The 22,425-nt window shown below is 26.3% G+C and overlaps 1 protein-coding gene across 1 annotated transcript; it reads left to right on the forward strand.

Moving 5' to 3' along the window:
- Nucleotides 1–1,442: 1,442 nt before the first annotated feature.
- LOC108774376 (protein PFC0760c) lies at nt 1,443–21,197 on the forward strand. Its single transcript, XM_018540472.1, has 10 exons — nt 1,443–1,618; nt 2,035–2,177; nt 2,918–3,100; nt 3,351–3,558; nt 3,886–4,007; nt 4,441–4,672; nt 5,170–5,317; nt 5,871–9,931; nt 15,707–20,925; nt 21,070–21,197. The coding sequence occupies exons 1-10, from the start codon at nt 1,443–1,445 to the stop codon at nt 21,195–21,197; spliced, it is 10,620 nt and encodes a 3,539-aa protein (XP_018395974.1).
- The last annotated feature ends 1,228 nt before the right edge of the window (nt 21,198–22,425 follow it).

A 22,425-nucleotide genomic window follows, 5' to 3' on the forward strand; every position in this document is an offset into this window, starting at 1 on the left:
TAGAATCCTCGAATTGGAGGATATTTGTGGCAGACGAAAAAGAGAACGCTGAAGAAAGAACAGGAAGCTCGCGTGAACAAAGAAAGCAAAGCAAAAATGACGGTGTATGGCGGAGGAATAAAACCCTTGTATAAAGTAGCAGTGCGTAGCGGCTAACCTAATCGATAAAGGAATGATACAAACGAGTTTATTGTTGAATATAATAATGTATTATGTAACATTAACAAAGTAAAAAAAAAAGGAAGAGAAAGAGGCGAATGATGATAATATTATATTGTTGTTAGATATATATATATTATATATATTATATAAAAAAATCTTAGAAATTAAGTGACCACCCAACATTCACCCACACAAGTATACACTCTCGCAGGATATACAGGGTGTCTCGACGAAAATGTATTTCAGTAGAGGAGACGCTTACTGCTCGAGTAAAATTTGTGTTTGTTTTTTTCTAGTGATGACTTAATCCGAGATATTTGTTGAAAATTAATAAAAAGCAAAAATAACTAAATATTTTACTTTTTTATCAATCATACCAATTACTTCCTTGATAAAATCCCATTTTAGATAGAAAAAATTGAATTTTTCTTTTCCAATAATCGTTTGTTTTTTTCATTTTTTAACAGTCCATTGAAAAATCTCAAAAGGATTGAAACAATTAATAAAATTTCTTGTTAACTTTGAAACTTTAACTTTTGCAACGTATACATATGTTACTAATTGCACGATTTAGAATTATTCTTAGATTTTACCTTACTATTATGTTATTAATATAAACGTATATTTATTAATATATTAATTATTAAATCAATATTCACAATTTTTTAATACATGTAAGTTTCTAAGAATTTGCTTTTTCAAAGTAGATTCGAATAATGTAACAATATAAAATAATGATTCGCTGTTAAATCTCAAATAATAATTTATTAATTAAAACTAGACTATTTTTATAAGATGTCGTGCGCGAATTTAAGAGTCCCATCAAAACATAACTGAACATTTTTGCTGTGTTTGCTCATTATTGATTTTGTTTATGTAATTAAATTCCAATTTCGAAACATGCGCTAAGCAATTTTATTGTGACACGATTGCAGAATCATGCACACGACCTTAGTAAATGCGAAATTTCAGTACATGTGAAAAGGTCTTTCAGTTTGTTGTGTTAATTTTTTACCCACATACGTGATATTTTTATAAATATATTTTAAAATTTTATAAATTTCTTTATATATTTATATAATTTCTTATATTGTCAGAATTGGATATTTTTAATGTAAATTTTCTTTTACAATTACATCAAAAAATTTTTTCGTGTAAAAATGTGGAGATATTAAGACTAGAAAATTTTCAGTTATTTCGAATTAATATATACCATATATAATAAGATAAAGAATGAGAATTGGGTGTCAAAATCAAACGAAATACACACTTCTGGAGAAATGAAAAGTTATCGGGAATATGTTTGCTTGCTTTTGCGAGTAATTCCTTTTGTCACGAATTGCCTCGCGGAAAATCTGATACTTAACATAAATGTCAAGAAACTGATTGCAGTAACCGATCACGCATTTCTCAGTTTCACTCTGGATCCAGCAACATTGCAGTACAATGACTTTATGTAAGTATTAAAAAAAAGAAAAGAATACTGATAAACATAAATAAAAGATTAATTAAAAATTAATAACTTAATAATTTTTAAAAAATTAATATGATCTTAATGGCAACATTTTAGTTAGAAGTTTTTCAATGTTTCATTGAAAGCTTTTATTAGTAATTATAATTTTTATTACATATTTCTCTCTCTCTTTATTACATTTTAATATTATAAAATTTAAATCATAGAAATTTTATTATTGAAAAATCATAATGCAATTATAATAATCAAGTTTGAATGTTATTTATTAAGAGACACAGTAGTGTCTTACACTTAAAAAAAAGTTACAATTTACCTTTTTTTAGTTTAAAAAAAATTATTTTCTTCCACATTATAATAGTCTTTTTATGCAAGAAAAATGTGTATTATCAATTATTCAGCAAAAATATTGAGAAAAGCACGAATTTGGCGCGAGGGTTAGCACCTGCTTACATCCGCCTTGGAGGACCACAAAGCAATTTTTACAATTTTGAACAAGTACATTCGCACGAGGTTAATACAGATCCAAATAACATGCATTTTGGTAATATATAACATTTAATATGTTTCTTCTTCTCTTTTTCTTTTTCTTTACTTATAAATTTTGAGATAAAACTCAGAAATTTTTAATAAATAGATAATGCAAATTCAAAGTTTAATCAATAAAAACTAGACTTCCTAAATCCTTTGATTTAATTATTAACAAAATGTGCCTTTATATATTGTCATTCATACGACAGTTTCATGATAGTATACCGAGCCTGACCGCGATGAGTGCATGCATTGAAAGGATAGCAAGGACCATGTCAATGGAAGAGGACGATGCAATTGCACAGTGTTAATGTCGTTAATTTATTTTGCGGTTGCCAGTAGTTACATGCACGTCCATTAGCTTTGATGGCAGGAGCGTGTAATGAATGTTATAATATGACGTCGGTACAAGCTTTGAGATAATAGTACAAGTTGCAAAAGCATTAATATTCGCTAATGTAATATTTAGATTATTGGATTCACTGATAGTGCATCAGCTGTCGAATATTTATTCAGATTGAAAAAGCGATACCGTTTACATATAAAATGCTATTGCATATAAAAAACTATTGCGCTACTAATCTGAAATACAACTACACGCACAAAGCAATGTTGAATAATTTCTTAGAATATTTTGTATAAAAAAATATAATAAGCTGACTAAATATTTATTTATTTTTAAATATTTATACCTTAGTCAAAGCCTATTTTGACATAAAATGTATACAAATTTAAGATAATGTAATTTGATAGGAACGCAATGGACATTTATTTATCAATGGGCAAAGAACGCCGGATTAGATGTAATCGCATGCATCAGTCCTCATTATATTGACAAAGAATTGAAAACGGATTCCACGGATCCTAGGAATATAGCAGAACTTCTCTCTTTCAGCGATCGCATGGGTTACAACATCAGTTGGCAATTGGGGTATGGTAAGTATTTCAAAAAGTGTATCGTTTTGGAAAGATAATAAATGAAATTAAGTGAAAGCAAAATACTTAAAGTCGCATATTTTAATTGTTATAGAATATTAAAAACATAATACTGTGTGTTTTATATAAAATATATATTTAATTTTAAATTGTCCTGAAGTATATTCATTAAATATATATGTTCATTAAATATTTATATTTCTAAAATATTCAATTTTGAGTCACTTTAAAATAAATACTTTTGATATAGAATGCCAGACGAGATGCAACTTATCTGGCGGAGATCTAGGACAATACGTCGCCAACTTGCACGAAATACTGAAAACTTTTCCAAGATATTCTAATAGTTTAATCACGGGACCAGATATTTTAGCATACAGAACAGCGTATCAACAGAAATACCTTCAGGATTATTTACATTCGGCAAATGCTGCGCTTTCTGCGATTACATGGCATCCGTAAGTATTTCTTTCTTACGTTTTATGTAATACAAAAAATTTAACTTAATTTAATTTAAAAAAGTTAATTAATTAAATTAATCTAAAAACTATTTTATTACTCTTTTTTCCTATATAATTCTTATTATATAATAAAGATTTATATGCGTGGATAAAATTATAATTAAAAGCCTACATTTTATTCAAATTAAATATTATAATAACATATAACATCTTAAAACAATATAAAATAAAATCATAAATATATATTAAGATAATAGTTGAACCTTTTGATAAATTGAATATTATTTAATTATTTGTTAATTTGATTTTTATTAATAATTTCAGCAATTTGGATAGCGTTCCTTTAAGTGATAATAATATTTCGATATATTATGATAACCTGATTGCCGAAAAAGATGAGTTGTACAAAATCATTAATCACGTAGGAAAAAAACCATTATGGATTGGTATGAATATTTCAAAATTATTATATATAAATAAAATGCTAATATTAAAAAAAATTTAATTAATTAAATATTTATTTATGAATACAAATTTTATATTTATGTTTATTTTTAATATTAATGTTTTATATTTATATTACTATATATAGCGGAATCAAAATCACAAGAGAGTGAACACCAATATCTAAAAGCGCTTATCTGGATAAGAAGACTTGGAGATACTGCCAAGCTCGGTATACAAGTTGTGATGAGACAATTGACAAACTTGTCTCAAGCTACTCCTGTAAGTCACTCATTATTCTAGATATATGAATTCTATTTAAATGTAAATAAATTTTAATTAATGTAATAGAATAAAGACACATTTTATTAATTAATATTAAAATTATTATTTTTTATTAGGCTTATTGGGTATCGTTATTGTATAAAACTTTAGTCGGTCGTGAAGTTTTGGAACTAAAGCTTCAATCCAACAGTGAAAGTTACGTGCACTTTTACAGTCAATGCACAAAACCGTCAGCGCTGTACGGTAAAGGAGCTGTTACGATTTTCGGTATAAATTTAACACCGAAGACAGTGACTACTAGTCTAAAAGGTCTTAAAATAAAAATTCTTCACAAGTATATTCTATTACCAGAGTTTGAAATTGCAAATAAAATGATTTCAGAGTAAGTAATTTTGTTATCTACAAATACTTCTATATAATGAAAGATAATAATAATATCTATATAATATATCTCTATATTATATAGATATAATAATATCTATATTAAAAAAACCATTTATCCTATTTTTAGCAATATTATATGAAAAATAAAAGTATTACACACAATATCTTATTCAATATATGTATTAATATAAATGTATCATATATAAACAATAATACGCTTTTTCATATTACTTTTTTAACACATTGAGCGCTGGTGACACACATACCGTGTCACACTGACTCTCATCGGTAGCCGACAACACATCGTGTGACAAAATAATCATTTCCAAACATTGGATAATTTAAAGCTTCGGCTCTTACGGTACACATATAAAAATTGATTGGCACTCAATATGTTAATGAAGTATGCAATGCAGCATTTATATTTCATAATAATTCATTGTACATTGTACAATAACAAATTTATTCCTAAGTTATAAATATAAATTTTTTCAGGAAAGTTTTGTTGAATAATGAACCACTTAATTTAAAAAACGATAAAAATTTGCCTGATATATATCCTGAAATTATTATCAATCCTGATGGTCTTGAACTAGAACTGCCTTCTGGCGGCATAGGTTTCTGGATTATACCTAATGCAAAGGTAATTAAAATTACCAATAACTACATTATACAATAAAATTAAAGAATTACTTATTCCATCTTGCAAAATAGGCAAATTTTGAGAGAGACAATATAGAATATCACAAAAATCATCGTATTGAAATGTTTACAAAAGTATTTTACAGCTTAAAATCTCTATTTTATAGATCGATCTTTAAAAAACGGTTTTATCAATATTTTGTGAAATTACACGAACATAAATGAAGTTGGAACTACGCAAATAATATCGTAAAAAATGTTAAGATCTGATGCATCTTCATTTATGTTAGTATTGTTAGTGTAACTTCGTAAAATATCAGTAAGAGAGTTTTTTTAAGTACCGATCAGAAAAATAAAGATTTCAAGCTGTAAAATGCTTTTTTAAACATCTCGATATGATGATTTGTAATAAAGTTATTCTATTTTGAAGTTTGCTTATTTTTGTAGGATGTAACAGGTAATCCGTTAATTATGTTAAATAGTTTATTTCGCTTATGTGTAATTATGTAGATTTAACAATACATCGATAATCAAAGAAAATATTAATTAAACAGGTAAAAGCTTGCACTTGTTCTGAAGAAGAAATAATCGGGGACAATACAGTGAAGAAATTATCGAAACGGCATGAAAATAACATTCAACAACTTAATCAAGAAAAAGAAGAAGATATAAATCAGTCAAATTTAAAAAATGAAAAGGTTTACGATAAACAAGATAATGAAACACAACAAAACGTAGAAAATATAAGTAACAAAAATCAGCAGAAAGCCTGGAGTTCTAAATTACTGGACAAAATGACAAATTTTTTACAAAAAAGATTACAAAAGATAAATAAAAATGATTCCTCGCAAAAATCAGTCGTATTTAATTTGGAAGAAAAAAAAAAATCGTCTGAAGAAATAGAAGAACAACAAAATTTAGACTCAAAAAAGTTAAAAAAAACGGAAATTGATGATAAGTTTAAAAATATTCAACATTTATTAAATAAGTATAAAAGGATTCTATTAGAGAAGAAGACTATGATGGATACCAAAAATATTCAACTTTTCCAACTAGAAATAAAAAATATTGATAATGTTATGATGTTAATATCAAAAATTGATGCTTTTATCCTTTATAACATAACTTTAAAAGAATCAGATACGAGCGAAATCAAACATAAAACACAAAATAAAGAAGAGCTAATAATTAAAATAAATAAAAAATTAAAAGAATATTTAAGCGAATTAGAGAATTCAGTTGAAATAAAGACAAATATAATTAAAAAAATAGAAAAAAATTTCAATAAACTTTATAATTTATTAGAATACAACGATTTAACAAAGGACAACAAAAATAGTCAAGTCTTTAATCATAAAGATTTAATGGAGCAAAAAAAATTTAAAAGACATTTGGATAAAAAATCGAAAAATTCTCAAAAAAATAGTATACTTGAAAAACCTCAAAAAAATAACTTAAAAGATTATGTGATTAAACAGAAAATACAACAGAAAAATGATAATAATATAGATAACGTAAAAAAAAATTTTATTAATAGTAAAAATAAATATGACAATCCGCTTCAACGAGATCCTGTTAAAAGATTTTTCAAAAACGATGCTTTTGAAAATGCTAACCGCCATACTAATCATCAACATTTGGTTCAAGAAAATAATAAAATAAAAAATGACAATATCTGCAGAAAGTACTCTAAAATTAATGATATGGAAAAATATCAAAATTTAATACAAGAAAGAATGAAGAGAGACAATACCAAAAAATGGGTTGAGACAGATCTGAAAGAAGATAGTGCATCCAGGAAACACTCAAGAATCGACGATTTGACAAATTACGTAAATGAAAGAAAGATGAAACCGAAAGACGGTGTTAGAAGGGAATTATTGCTTCCATTTAATCCAAGAATTGATAGCGATGAAAATAATTTTTACGGTTTCTTTCGGCAAGATCCTGTTAAAGGATTCCCTGAGGGTGACATTTTTGTGACTGCAGGAGATTCATTAGAGCAAACTGATGATGGTTACGATTATGTTAAAAATGAAGATAACAATAATAATAATGGTTTAAAGAAAAAGAATACACAACATAGTCAAAAATCGACATTAGATCATGCGAAAGATAATACTTGGATTGAAGAAGTTAAAGATGATCATTGCGATTACACACCAAATGAATTCTTTGAAAATATACAATCATCTAATATAAAGATACAAGAAAACTCCAAAAATTATGATGATCTAGGGGAAGCAGAATTTCTTTCTGAAGTACATAATAACAATAATAAAAATAATAATAAAATTGCTATCACAAAAATTATTCGAAAACAGCCACTTAATGAAGAAAACGAAAAGCATATTAAAAAAACGAGAATTCAACGGTTAGTTCACTACTACGATGATTTAAAAAAACAAGAATTTAATCGGGATAAACTACAATCAGCTTCAAGATATCCTTCGACGTCTTTTAATCATCTTCTCAAAATACCAAATTCCAATATTAATTATCAAGAGTCGAATGTAAAATTTGAAGGAGCAAAATTGAAAAAGAAACCAGAATCAAAAATTTCAAATTTTTTTTATCCACCTTCTGAAGCTTCTACTATCAGATACAATTATAATAATAATTATCAAATTTCAAATATGAATTACGATACATTAAAAGAAAAAAATGGCTTCGATAAAGACATAGATAGTAGTGATAATGCAAAAATAACTGAATATTCTAGACCTAATCTGTATGCAGAACATTCTGTTTATAATAATATTTTTCATAATAAAAGAAATAAAAGAAGTAATTCGGAAGAGCTCCGAAAGATTTTTGTTCAAGAAATAGTTAAGGAAGACGAAGAAAACGCAAGAGATTGTCATTGCAGGATCATTCGAGCTTCTGATTCGCCAAAGAAGCTTTACTATCATCGTATGAAACGAAATATTTTAGTACCTACAGCCAAGGTTACAGATACTTCTTTAGAAAATACAAATGAAAGTGCAAATGTAGCACAATTCCTAAAGGGTCTTACAACAGAAGAAGAGTACCAAGAAATTATGACAGGGGACATACTTCCAAGTACAAGCGATATTGAGCCTGATTATGAAGAAAATGATATAACTACTAAATCTGTAATCACGGAATTAAGAAAATTGAATCATAACTTGAGTAATACAGCGCATGAAGTTAATAATGCGAAGAAATCTACAACTAATCTATTACCTGTAGATTTAGATTCAAAACTTTCTATAAATAATAATGATAGTGTTAAGTACATTACAGAGGAAACGTTTTTTCGTACCCAAGATATTCAATCAGAAAACAAGACAAAGACGTATGATTCTCCACAAATTATTTCTAAAACTTTTTCAGAAAATAAAAATGTTCGGGAAGAAATTCCTATCTCAACTACTAACAACGCCCAAGAAACAATCTACAAAAAAATACAAGAACTCAACAAAAAGGAACCCGATAGTTCAATCTATCCAACAATCACCGAAGATAATAAAAACGAAGAAGGGAACAACAATAATTATAAAATTAGTTTGAAGTCAATTAATCCTCTCAAAGAAACAACAAAAGGAATTGTCGAGCAAGTAACAATGGAAACAATTTTATTAAAGCGAGCAGCAAGTACTGCAATCGATAACACAAAATCGAATGAATTACTAATAAAATCAAAGTTACTACGAAACACACACATAGAAGACAATCAGAATAGTGAATCTGCTTGGATACCATTGGGGAAAGATGCCAACATGAGAAGATTAAAGACTAAACTGCAAAATCTTCCTCAAACATCATTAGGACTCACTAGATACGAAAAACATTTGACCAAACGCGCAGAGCAGACTGATATAAAGCTGAAAGAAAAATTATATGCAAGACGGGAGAAATTGTTGCATCAATATCAAAATAAGCTAACAAAAATTGCTAACGAACAGAAAAGAAATTTGAAGAGAAAAGAAGGCGATGATAATTTTCGTCGATTAATAGATATATTAGATATTCATCAAGTTTTTGCAAAATTGAAATCTGGCAAAGCCCAACATCAAGTTTCTAGATTACAAGAATACATAAAAAAATTGCCAATCAAAGATTATTATGATCAGGAACGTACTAATAGTACTAATAATCTAGATAAACAAAAACAATATGATCTATCGAAGAAACTCCCAGAATTTGCACAAGTCTGGTTGATTTCTCTTAATCGAAGGAATGTCGATCAAGCTAACAATAAAGAAATAAACAAATTAAACGATATACATAAAAATTTTAAAGCAGATAGAGATAATTTGAATTCGACATTTGCAATAAATGAAACAATAGAATTTATAAAAAGTTTTGGAATTGAAAGGAAGATAGAAAATAAAGAATTTGACAGTTCTAATGATAAAAAAAGAAACATAATGCATTCAGAAACAACTGAAGATGCTGAAGATGTAAAAACTAAAAAATACGAAAACGTTGAAATGACAAAGCATGAAAAAATTAATGAGTCTTACAATATAAATGATAAAGTAGAAAATAATTTAAATATTACAATGTTTAACAATAATAAAACAGTCGAACATGTAAAAAATATTGAAGATAATGCTAAAGAGGAAGAACTTGGAAAAAAGAACTCACGGTTTCGGAGAGGTCTTGGAAAACAAACGTGCAAATGTACAGACCAATTAGCACCTTCTATTCAGTAACGTATTTTATCTTTTTAGTTCTTATTTATATGGATAAATTTACGATTAGTTGAAAAGTCTTAATTCTTCTGGCTCTTATTTTTATTAGCATTAATTTATTATTTTTTTCTGCTTTTAGGCTAACTGAAAATAGGAAAAAAATATTAACCAATATACAACACCGTTTAAAGGAAGAGTCTATAAAGAAGATATTTGACACAAAACCAATGACGGTTTATCTGCTAACAAAAAATAATAAATCATCAAATGTTAGTCGGATCTACAGATCAAAAAATTACTCAGTTTTTTCAAGGAAAGATTTCGTTAATCAACAGAATCAGAAAAAATATAACTTAAATTATATCACGCTGACACCGATACCGATTGAAATTAAGAATATTTTGGAAATATTAGATACAAAGACTAATGATGATTCAACGGAATCTTTCGAGATTTCACAATGGGACGATCAGAATGTATTAGAAGAAATTCTAGATTTAATAACTGAACAATTAAATGACAAAACATTAGAGGAATTTGAATATGAAGATCCTTCAAATTTGCAAAGTGAGAATAGTGAAATTATTCTACATGAAGAGAATTATATGTACGAAAATAAGCAAGATGTTACGGCGAATGACAGTGAAATCGAATCGGAAGAAGATGAAAAATATAAAATCACAAACGACGAAATCAATAAATTCTTAAAAATGGAGAACCAAATAGGATCTAAATGTGAAATGTTTTTATTGCTTTCTTGGGAGAATGTGAATATACGGCAACAAAGACAAATCAAAAGTGAAATCGATGAAGACATAGCTGAAATAAAACGCAAGGTGAATTATTCTAATGCAATAAAAAATGATTGAAAGGAAAACTGATTTTATTATGTATATTATTTTTAATTTTTTAAACTTGTTTTATTTTATACTTATAAAATTTTATTAGTAAAAATTGCAACTTTTTTACATTATTAATATTATTATATTTAATATACCATGTTTTGTTTTTTTTAAGATTACAAAACAATCACAACCAAATAAATCCTTTCTAGCTGAAGATCGCGCAAACAAACGTACAAAGAGATATTATTTAAATAACAATATTGATGAAGAAGAAGAAAAAAATATGATAGAGACAAAAAGAGTAAGTTATTTACAACCTCAAACAAAAAATAGCGACAATCTGATTAAAGATTTTGTAAAAACGTATAAGAAGAACAATTTGTATAATAATAAAGATTATTCTGTAAAAAATGAAGAAACAACTAAAATTAAACCATTAAATAATATTTCCAAAAGTGATAAAAAAATATTGCAAAAAGAAATGCCAAGGCTGCAAAGTCACACGGAATCCATGGAAGAATTTGTAAATGATTCCAAAGAGAATTTCAATGATACTTTAGTAAATGGAGACAAACATAGAAATGGGACTTCCGGAACTACTGACAATGTTTTCTATATTGAAATTATGAATATAAAAGATCTTTTAGCATTTTTTGCAAAAATGTCTCGAATGTTATACGCATAACTTTTCAATAAATTGAAAAATATAATTATAGTATATATAAATAGTATATATTTATGTATTTATATAGGTATGTAGTATATATAATACGTAAGATATGTATAAATATAGTATAATATATACATATCTTTATATTTATAATATAATTTATATGTATATAAAGATAAATAAACTCTTAAATTCTTACGTATTGATACTTTATATAATAAATATATATATTCTCACACACATGTGTATTTGTAAATTATAAAAATTCCTAATTACATAGCATTATTTTTTAATACATAGTATAAAATAAATATAAAAAAAAATATAACTCTGCATGAAAAAAATAAAAAAATAAACTTTAAAACGTAAAACTTTTAGGTACAAAATTTTCCACAGAAAAGTAGGAAGTTTTAAGTTTTACATAAAAAAGTAGTAAAAATTTTAAATAATATTTCTCAATATTTCATTGATTATCTCAAAAATAAAATTTTATATTTTAATTTTTTACTTATATCTCAATGAATTATTATGTATATGTGTTTAAAACTTATCTAGTTCTAAAATGTTTCATACTTATTAAGTTGCACACTTATTAAGTTATATTACGATTAAAATATTTCTATATGAATTTGTATATGATGTAAATATTAATCTATATATGATATAAATATTAATCAAAAGCATTATATGATTTATGATATATATTATTAAATAGAATAAAAAGATCTTAAAAGATGTGAAAATATATTGTATATATGATATTATATAATATGTATAATATTATATTGGATGGTAATAAATTTATTCCAACGTATACAAAATGTTGGATGACCTTTCTTTGATCTTCTTTTTCAAATTTAAAAAAATTATACGTTATTATATACATATAGATGTTTAAATACAGATTGATCAACATTATACAAGTTTTTTTATTATAAACATAAGATATAGAACAAAAACTATTATTACACAATTATGTTTCAGCATTCATGTAATGAGTCAATTCTAAAAGCAGTATTGTTAGACGCGTAACTTATTGTTGTAAAACTTGTAAGAACTTATAACTAGTATTCTAAAAGCGTATGTATCGTAAAACGTACGATTGTTTAGAATATGTTACAAGCCTTATGATTCTACTTATAATTTAGGTACAAACTTATTCTCAGAAACTACTAGAACCATCTATACATACTATAATGTTCTAAAAAAACTGAAAAAATACATTGTTTTATTAATATTGCATCATTTAGCATGCACAATATAATTTAATTTTTTTTTTTATAAACAAATTATTTATTATTTAAGAATACATCAAATTGCAATAATAATATTATTCTAAAAATATCAGGAGACGCGGTAGTGTCACCGGCCATGTTCAATAATATTATTCTTAATGATTAAAGTAAATTTTACCAAATTTTCATTTTAAGGCTAAAAATTATTTCAAGGTTACTATTTAATAAGTCAATTAATTATAGATTCAAGATTCTGTTATAATTATTTTAAGGAAATGCAAATATATGTTTCGTAATTGCTTTATAATTGTAATATATTATAGAAGAATATCATCCATATTCGTAGAATTGCGAGAAATATTATAACTATATAAGCAATTCTTAAGAAAATTGGGTCACTAATGATTGAATCAAAAGTTGTTCGTACACATACATATATACAATATTGCGACATAATTAACAAGTTAAATTTCATAACGATGTGATGATAGAATGTATGTACAATCATCAAATCACCGTATGATGCAGTGCGCTTTTGATCATGATCGAGTTCAGTTCATTTTTGAAGACGTCAGTACAAAGTAAATTTTGCCGTATTTCCATATAATATTTCCATATAATATTTACATCTTTCAGTTTATATTTAACCTAATGTAAATTAAAATTATAAAATTAATTAGTTATTTAATAAGTGTGACAACTAATATTTTATTTAACTTATTTAATCTCTATATTTCTATTTAAAAATTGTATATAGGATATTTATAATTTCTTTTGCAATCATTATTTCAGATATTTATTAATATAATTTATTAAATTATCTTAATCAGCTTAACTGTTAATCTAAATTATTTCAACTCTTATTTTTTCAGTTGTTACATGATGTATGTCCAAAAATATATTATAATTTATTTAATATTATATAAATATTATTGTAACAATATTATTTTTCTGTACAATAAGAATTTTGTGTTTACACTCAAGGAACGTAATAATATCCAATAGTTGAAGAGAAGTGATCAATATGAATGAGAAAATTACTTTGTGCCTTTTGACTCTATCGATGATTGCCCGTTCAGAAGAAATATCTACTGCTAAAAATATAGAAACTGCAGATTTGTTAAATCCAAGGTAAATAAAATATATTATTTTGTTAGTTAAATAATTCTTAATATACACGATCAGATTATTAGTGTCTTGTCATTTTCTTTTCTCATTTTTTATCTTTAAAATACTAGAAGTATTTAGTTAAATAATAATCTCTGTTTTTCCTTTTTTTTTAATATACACCTTTATAAATAGTTTTTTTTTTAAAGATGTTAAAGTATACATAAGAATCACATAATAATTTTGTATACTTGTAAAAATAATGAAAATTAACCCGGGACACAAATCATGTGTGTACTATTTTATCGTGTATTAATAGAAATGATTGGAATATCATCGTATGTACTAAAGATTAAAGTATTAAAGTTTAAATAAGAAATATTTTGATTCTTTTTCAATCAATTTTTCAAAATGCAGACGTAAAAGTATGTTAGTCGTACTTGCATAATTGTTTGTCAGCAAAATCATTAATGTCATTATCATATTATGTTTCATACATACAAATACACAATAATCTGCTTCGTCACAACAAACTGCTGAATTGAGAATTTTCAATCTAAGGTTGTCTCATTGCATCATAATATCAATATAAGATATAGATAAAATGATAAAAAAATAAAAAATATTTTTTAATTAAAAAATAATGTTCCATGTATGACTTAAATGGAAAATGAAATTCCGTACGCATGATTTAAATAAACTCCAACAATTAAAATTGTTATCAATTTTATTGATGGATTTTATTGTCATCTAATTTATACATAATTGTCAAACACTTATAGATAATATGTTATAATTATAAGTGCTTATATCTGTTCGCATTGTACTTTTTAAACTTAGAATCTTCTTTTTCTCTCTTTAACATTTAAATATATTTACCTTATTTTAACTAAACAATTTTTAGGGATTTCAAGCAACGCGATTATATTTTATACAAATTATTATTCAAAAATTTGGAAGAACTATTTTATCTTAAAACAATAGTGTTAATATTTTCAAAAAAATGAAGTACGAAAAATTTAACTCTTTTTTTAAGTATTCGACAAACTATTATTTTATTTAATCATATTCCAGGAAATATTTTATTTAAAGAATTTTTTATAAATCTTATAAGTTAGCCAAATAAAGTGAGCAAAATTAATTCAAATTAACATTTTTATTTGTTGCTCACCTCTTGCTAAAAAGTTATTAAAGAAAAAATTTATTGCTCTGCAAATTTTCTTAAAGATTTAATCTTTCCTTAGTAGAATATTATTTTTTAAGAAAATTGACAGAACAAAAAAATAAGTTCAATAAAATTTTTCTTTGGCAATTTTTTAGCAATAAATGAATAACAAATAAAAAATTCTAATTAACAAATGTTAATTAGTTAATAAATTTAAAAAAAGTTAAGTTCTGCTTGAGATAGCACTTAACTTGTATTCTTATTATTGTTCTGTTATAAAAAAACAAACTTTCATGCCTTAAATTAAATATAATTGTTTATTCACATGTTAATTATTTATTTATTAATCATAATTTAGTTTAATCACATTCTACTAATAATTATCGCTAAAAATGAATAAGATGCTCCAAATTCAAATGACAATTAAAAATTTAAGACATAAACATTTTAATAAATTAAAAATATTATTAAAATTCAGATATTGTACTAATTATTAATTTCAGTAATTAAAAGTAAAAATTATTATAAACTGTAGTTGCATAGTATATAATTAAAGCTTTATAACTCGCTTTATAATTGATTTCTTTTTACTGTACTTTTCAATTGCTTTCAAATTTTTAAACGGTAATGTAAGCATCATGTATGTAATAAACATGTTAAACAAATAAATATAGATTCTTTCTAAAAAAATATTTTATTACTTCTAGATTGTCGACAATTCTACCCTATCCATCATTATATAACGATGAACTTATAAAAGATAAATCAAAGAGATCTCTGATTTTATTAATGCCAGTATCACAAACACAAAATAAACATGAAAAATCAAAGGAAATGGTTCAAAAATCAAAGCGTTGCGGTACACATAAAAAAAATGGATTTTTGTCATCGACAAAAGAAAATAATACTACAGCAAACACAGCTGATAAAAATATTAACGTGGAAACCTTCCAGAAAAATTCAAATAACCATACTGTAAAAAATACAAAAAACTCTCCGAAAAACTCAGCGACATCAAAAAGAATGGTAGTTAATACAAATGAAGATAGAACTCTTTCACCGTTTAAGGATAATCTAAATGCGAAGGATATGGTTATAAATTTGAAATTTCCAGAAAAGACAAAGAAATGCAATACAGATAAATATATTTGTCATTGCGAAGAAGAGAATTGTTCTTCTAGCTCATCCAAAGAAAGTTCTTCAGAAACATTAGGTTCCTCCAGAGACGAACCTAAAAGAATAAATCATCAAGAAAGACTAACAAAACATGAAAACGCGAAAACAAATATCTTACAACAACAATCGCCAAACTTATATTATGAAAATCCTTATAAATTACCCTTTTCTAATTTAATCAATTATTTCCCAATACAACCTTATTCAGAAAAACTAAATGTCCCGCCTGTACCAGTCCTATATGGAATAACGCCAAATGTTTTATCTCACATGATTAGAAATAAAGGAAAATATATTGATGTCGGAATTCCTTTTATTCCATTTCAGGGCGAACCAAATAATTATCTAGTTAGAAATAATCAATATCAACCGATTATTCATAAAAAACCGTGCATTTGCTCACCTATAATAACCAATTCAGCTGAAAGTTCCATGTCAGTTACTAATTCACCTTCAACAGATTATGTTGATACGACAACTAATAAGGAAATAACAAAAGATCTTGAGTCAAACGATCCAATTGATATCACTGAAGAAGATCAAGAACATTCTCCTGAATTAACCACAGGAGTTTCAAATGTAGATACATCAACCGATTCAGAAGCAGAAACTAATTTAAATTTGACTGATGCAGCAGAAGAAGATAACACTGTAAGTCCTTCTAATTTAAATAAAATTGTGCAGAAATCAAAAGATTTTACCAAACAAACGGAAAGAAATCTAGATGATTCTTCTAAATTAACGACATATTCAGCAGATAATGTTGATACGAACAGGGAACCTTTCGTTACCTACGATATAACAAATGGTGGAAAATTTATAAATATAGACGAATGCATAAAACTATTTGGTCGCGATGTGTGCGTACTCAGTGCAATATCACCAAATATACTTTCTAAACAGGCACAAGAAAATAATCCTAACAAATATACTACGATTAGAATTCCAGAATATGCCACGCAAATATCCTCTAGAGAAGACATTAATCATTCAGATAAACTCGAAGCGACTGATCCGTACTTTGGATCGGAGTCATCCACTAATAAAATTAATAAATCAAATATTAATGAATATCTTGATTCAACAAGTATAAAATCAAATGCTGATATTGATGAAGATTCTTTGCGTGAATTTCATCCAGAATCTACGAAACAGATTTCTAAGTCAAATATCAATCATGATAAAAATACACCACTTAATACTGTAAAAAAATCACATGCTCTAATGAAGAAATTGATGGATCCGCGCGCGACAATTGATAAAACTACGACGGAAAAAAGTAAATTGTTAGGAAAAAGTAAAAGTCATAAAACTAAATTATTATTAAATCCAAGTGATGAGGAAACAGTAAATCCAACATCAAGTGAGAAGTTCCTTTATTCTACTCCTTCATATAAATCTAAGAGTGGTAAAGTAAATAAGTCGAAAGTTAATCAACAGAATCAGATAACAAGTACAAAATCTAATTCAAGTACTTCTCAAGAAGAGACAACAACAGTTATTAATTACGACTCTAAAACCGATTCTAAAGAGCAAGATAAAAACTATCTAAAAGAATCAAATGCGGATATTTATTCTGAAAAGGAAATCCCTCAAGAACATTTTGAAGAAGAAACTACAACTTGCTCTAATTTTAAAACTACAGATAATTTTACAGAGGAAACGGAAAAAGAAATAATAGGAATAGAAACTAGCATCAAGCCAGAAGAGATTTCTCAAGAACAATTTACGACAATGCATTATTTTGACGATAAAAAATCAAATAATTTAAACAAGAAAGAAAATATCACCAATAATATCAAAACGACTGATTTATCAATAAATAAACTACCATTTTGTGATAATACCTTGCTTTTAAATTCTATTAGGAAGGTCATTAATGACTTTACGTTGGATACTCGTTTAGCAAAAACAAGAGATTTTGATGAAAATATTCTTCAGACGCAAGGTCAAAATTTATTGCCAGAAATCTTGCAAATTCCAAATCTCAATGACATCTTGTTGTTGCCACAGATAGAAAATACAATTTTAGAAAAGGTAAAAAATGTTTTATCCTACGTCACAGCTATTCCTAGAGAAGCTTTCACAAACCAGTGGTCGCATGGTGTAATTACAAATACTCTACACAGTATATTAGATGCACTTTCTGGTTTTCATCACAAACTTCCACCGATGACGCTTGCAGAACATCAATTTAAAGATGGACAATGGAAGACCAATTTAGTGACTTTAGCTCCAATTTTAGATCAAAAGTTATCGATAGCAGCACCGACAAATTTGCGTAAGATCATCAAAGATCTTTTAAGCTCTCCGGCAATTGCATCGCAAATAAATCAGGATATCGTGCGGAACATAATTGTACAAAGCGTGAAAAATAATTTAACTAACGATGAAGATGATAAACTAGATAATTTAATAAGTCATGAACTAAATGACATTCTCCAAATGTTCAAAAATTCAGAAGATACTTATGCATTAGGAGAAAGCAGTGAAGTTATTAGTGACGAGACAGATACGGACACGACTTATATGCAAGAAATAGTAACAAGTAGTTACGAACTAGGAAGAAAAGTTGATAATTCAATATCAAATAGCAAACAGAATGTTGATGTGAAACAAAAAGATACAAAAATAAACAATAAAGAAACACGTACCAATCAGAAAGCTAAGAAAATATTAAAAAATAATGCAAACATATTGACTACTTCTGAATTTCCACAATTATTACAATTATATGAGAAAAAAGAAAAAGAAGAATCAACAAACGAAGGCAAAATAAAAGAAGATATTAGAAATCAAATTTTAAAGAAGATAGGTGGACAAAATGATGCAGAAAAGAAAATAGCTGAGTCACTAAAACCCAAAATAATTTATCACAAAGCTATATTACATAATAATCTAAACCTATTGGAACCAAATTCAACAGAAGCTGAACAATATATAAAAAATCATCCCATCGATAAAGAAAGTAATAAAGAAACAACAACGATTACAAATTTTATGCAAGAAACACCCAATTACGTATCGGATAACAAAATTTTAGAAAATATAGCAGGAACTAAGGATATGGAAGAAGTAAATACATTAAATAAAAATACTTTAACTACTACAACTGATAAGATTGATCCACTAATAATATTAGAAAGAATTAAATTTAATTTTCCACCAATAAAGTATTATTCGCCTGAAATTTTAAAATATGCAACAAATCGTATCGATGATAAAAATGTTGAAATTACGACAGCATCTACAAACATTGTACAAAAACCTTCATCCAATTATGCACAAGACGACACTCTATTACAAAATACAACAGAAACTAAAGAAGAAAACGAAACAGAATTCGGTCTAACTACTACATCTGGTAATTTAATTTCATCCACAAATGGAGAATATAAACCTACAATTATTTCTTTAACAGATAATATTTTAGAGCCGCAACAACACAATTTCACAGAAAATAACATTAAAATTCACGAAGTTACTACGGAGATTCAAAGAACTTACGCAAAAACTAAGTACTTCAAGGCAGGGCTTTCTGGTGATGATAGTTCAAGAATTAGTCAGCCTTCATTAGCTGGTGAAACTGCAAATATACGTATAAATAATGATAATGAAGACAGTAATGGCAATAGCAATAACGATAATAACAATCTAATTAATGAGATGAATAATACTGAAGATGTCATAAAAGCAAAAAAAGTGATCGTTTCTTCTTCTAAATTATCTGCCGTAAACGATAACTACTCTTCTGAGTTATTTCCTTCATCAATTGCTCCTGATAATATCTTGGAACTTCAGAGATCGCAACTTTATTACATCAATAATGGCGTAAGACTACCGCTAGAAATAAAGAGATTGGAAGATGGTTCTTATGCATTAATGATCTCCAAAAATATATGCGAGCAAATTCTAACAAGAAAATGTCCCTGCTGCGTACCGCTGCAAGGACATATAGTTCGATTATTAAAAAATCAACAAGAAGATATGCATGCGATGACAACAAGTATGAAAAAAAAAGATCGAGAAAATATATTAGGAAATAACAGATATCAGTTTCAACCATTTAACGCAGTGACGAGGAAAAGCATCCTAAAGGAACAAAAATTAAAGAATAAAGAAGAAAAAGAAAACAGAATTAACGAGCATTACTTATGGAAACAAAATGATGATAATCTCGCAATGATTTCAATGCCCGTCATCAATTTCGCAAAAAAATATAATTTATCGCTTGATTTCAATAAAGAAAAAATATTATTAAATAAAACTGAGTTGCAAAACAAAATACAGAATTATAATAACCCAATAATAGAATCCATGGAAGAAATTGAACATCAATCAGAAAAAAAGAACGTTAATAATTATGACAATATAAAAAAAGATGGATTATCGGATGAAAATAATATTGACGCAATTGATAAATTTTCAGATTTGATAAATTCGCGCAAGAAAAAGAATATTCCGAATATGAATTTCCCAATACTTCCCATTACTCAAAGAATTTTTAATTTTGGAAAGAATTCTAAAGAATTTGAAGTACGAAAGGTAAATGCAGAAATGAATCAGTCGAAAGTAGATCAAGAATTAAAGCTAACTGAAGTTGAAAATACAAACAATGTTCAAAATACTGTACAGAAGATAAATTTCAAGAATCAAGGGAACCTTATACCTAAAGAAATTAATATTTCCGAAGACTCCAAGATAAGCAAAGAAGAACAAAAATGGGACAAATTATTGGATATTGCTGAAGGTAATTACAATATAATTTATGATAAAAGATAAGAAATATTTTTAAAAATATGTAACTTTGTTTTAGGAAATAAGATTTCTCACGGACAGGAAAATAGGAAGCTGGAAGCAACAAAATTGATCAACGATAACTACAACATTCCAGAAAATTTTAGAGGAAATATTGAAAAGACATACAGATATCAACGAAATGCGAATGACGTTGAAAATAAAGGAACAGAATTAATAAAATCAATGCTTTATTGGCTCAAAGGACTTTTCGTAGATAGTTAAGTAATAAAAATAAAAGAATGACCTACAAAAAAATATATACAATTGTGTATATAAAATATTCAATAATGTAATACTTATTATTCTTAATACTCTTTACACACACACACACACACACACACACACACACACACACACACACACACACACACACACACACACACACACACACACACACACATAATTTAATAATTTAATATTTCTTTTAAGTATTGTATAACCTTAATTGCATCTTTTAATTACTATATTTCATAATTCACAATAATTGAAATAACTTTTTTAATACGTTACATATTATTAATCAAAGTGTAATAATTCTTTCTTAATCATTAAAGTTTAAAATAAATTTTAAATTTAATTTAATTTTCACTTCCCCCCCTTTCCAGACACAAATAAAAAATTATGATAACAGATTTCTATCTACAATATTCTTTACATTTTTTTTAAGTAAATCAGTTTTAGCCTATTTATTTTAAGGCAACAAGATATAATATTTTTTAACGATAATTCATTGTCGTTATTTTACATGTAGTGAAAAAGATATTTGATCTACATTTAACATAATTAATCGTAGATTCTCCGTATGAGTGTGTTATCTTTTAGTATAATAAAAAAATTCTGACTTACCAATCCGATGCGCAACGGGCGGAATTATTCAGATATTTACGATGATACTGTAACACACAAACATAAACATAAAAATAATATAATTAAAGATATGCTCAAAATAATTAATATTTCAAAAGATAATTTTTATACGCTTAATTCAAACTTTTTGATTATATATTTATTAAATGTGACTAGATACTTATCAATTTACGCGGAGCATACATTCCGTGATTTTTTTACGGAATTAAAAATCGCATAAGTGGAGCATGCCAGTAAAAAAACAACGTAATGAAAAAGCCTGCGTATGTCGTAAAAATATTTATTTTACGTATTTGCACAAAAACACAAATAATGAAAGTTTAGAAAAAAATACCGCGTAAAGAAGGAATTATTTACCGTGTAGAAACACTACGTAAAAAATACCGCAAAAATTGAGAGATAAGTGTAGAATATATATAATTATCCATTTTCTGAAAAAATCTTTGAAACAAGAACAAAATTTCATAAAATTTTGAAATGGTTCCTCTTTTTCTAATTATTAATAACTTCTCAAGATTATTAAAAAAAAAGCTGAAATAAATGGGAAAGAATATTACTTTTATGCAGATATATAATACTCACC

The sequence above is a fragment of the Cyphomyrmex costatus genome, unplaced genomic scaffold (assembly GCF_001594065.2).
Source record: "Cyphomyrmex costatus isolate MS0001 unplaced genomic scaffold, Ccosl1.0 scaffold1053, whole genome shotgun sequence".
Classification (NCBI taxonomy): domain Eukaryota; kingdom Metazoa; phylum Arthropoda; class Insecta; order Hymenoptera; family Formicidae; genus Cyphomyrmex; species Cyphomyrmex costatus.

Excerpts from the sequence above, each read along its gene's own strand:
- LOC108774376 (XM_018540472.1), top strand. The coding sequence starts at position 1,443 with ATGAAAAGTTATCGGGAATATGTTTGCTTGCTTTTGCGAGTAATTCCT. Across the intron at positions 5,318-5,870 it reads GGATTATACCTAATGCAAAG|GTAAAAGCTTGCACTTGTTC; the intron begins GTAATTAAAATT and ends TTAATTAAACAG. Across the intron at positions 20,926-21,069 it reads ATTATTGGATATTGCTGAAG|AAAATTTTAGAGGAAATATT; the intron begins GTAATTACAATA and ends ACAACATTCCAG.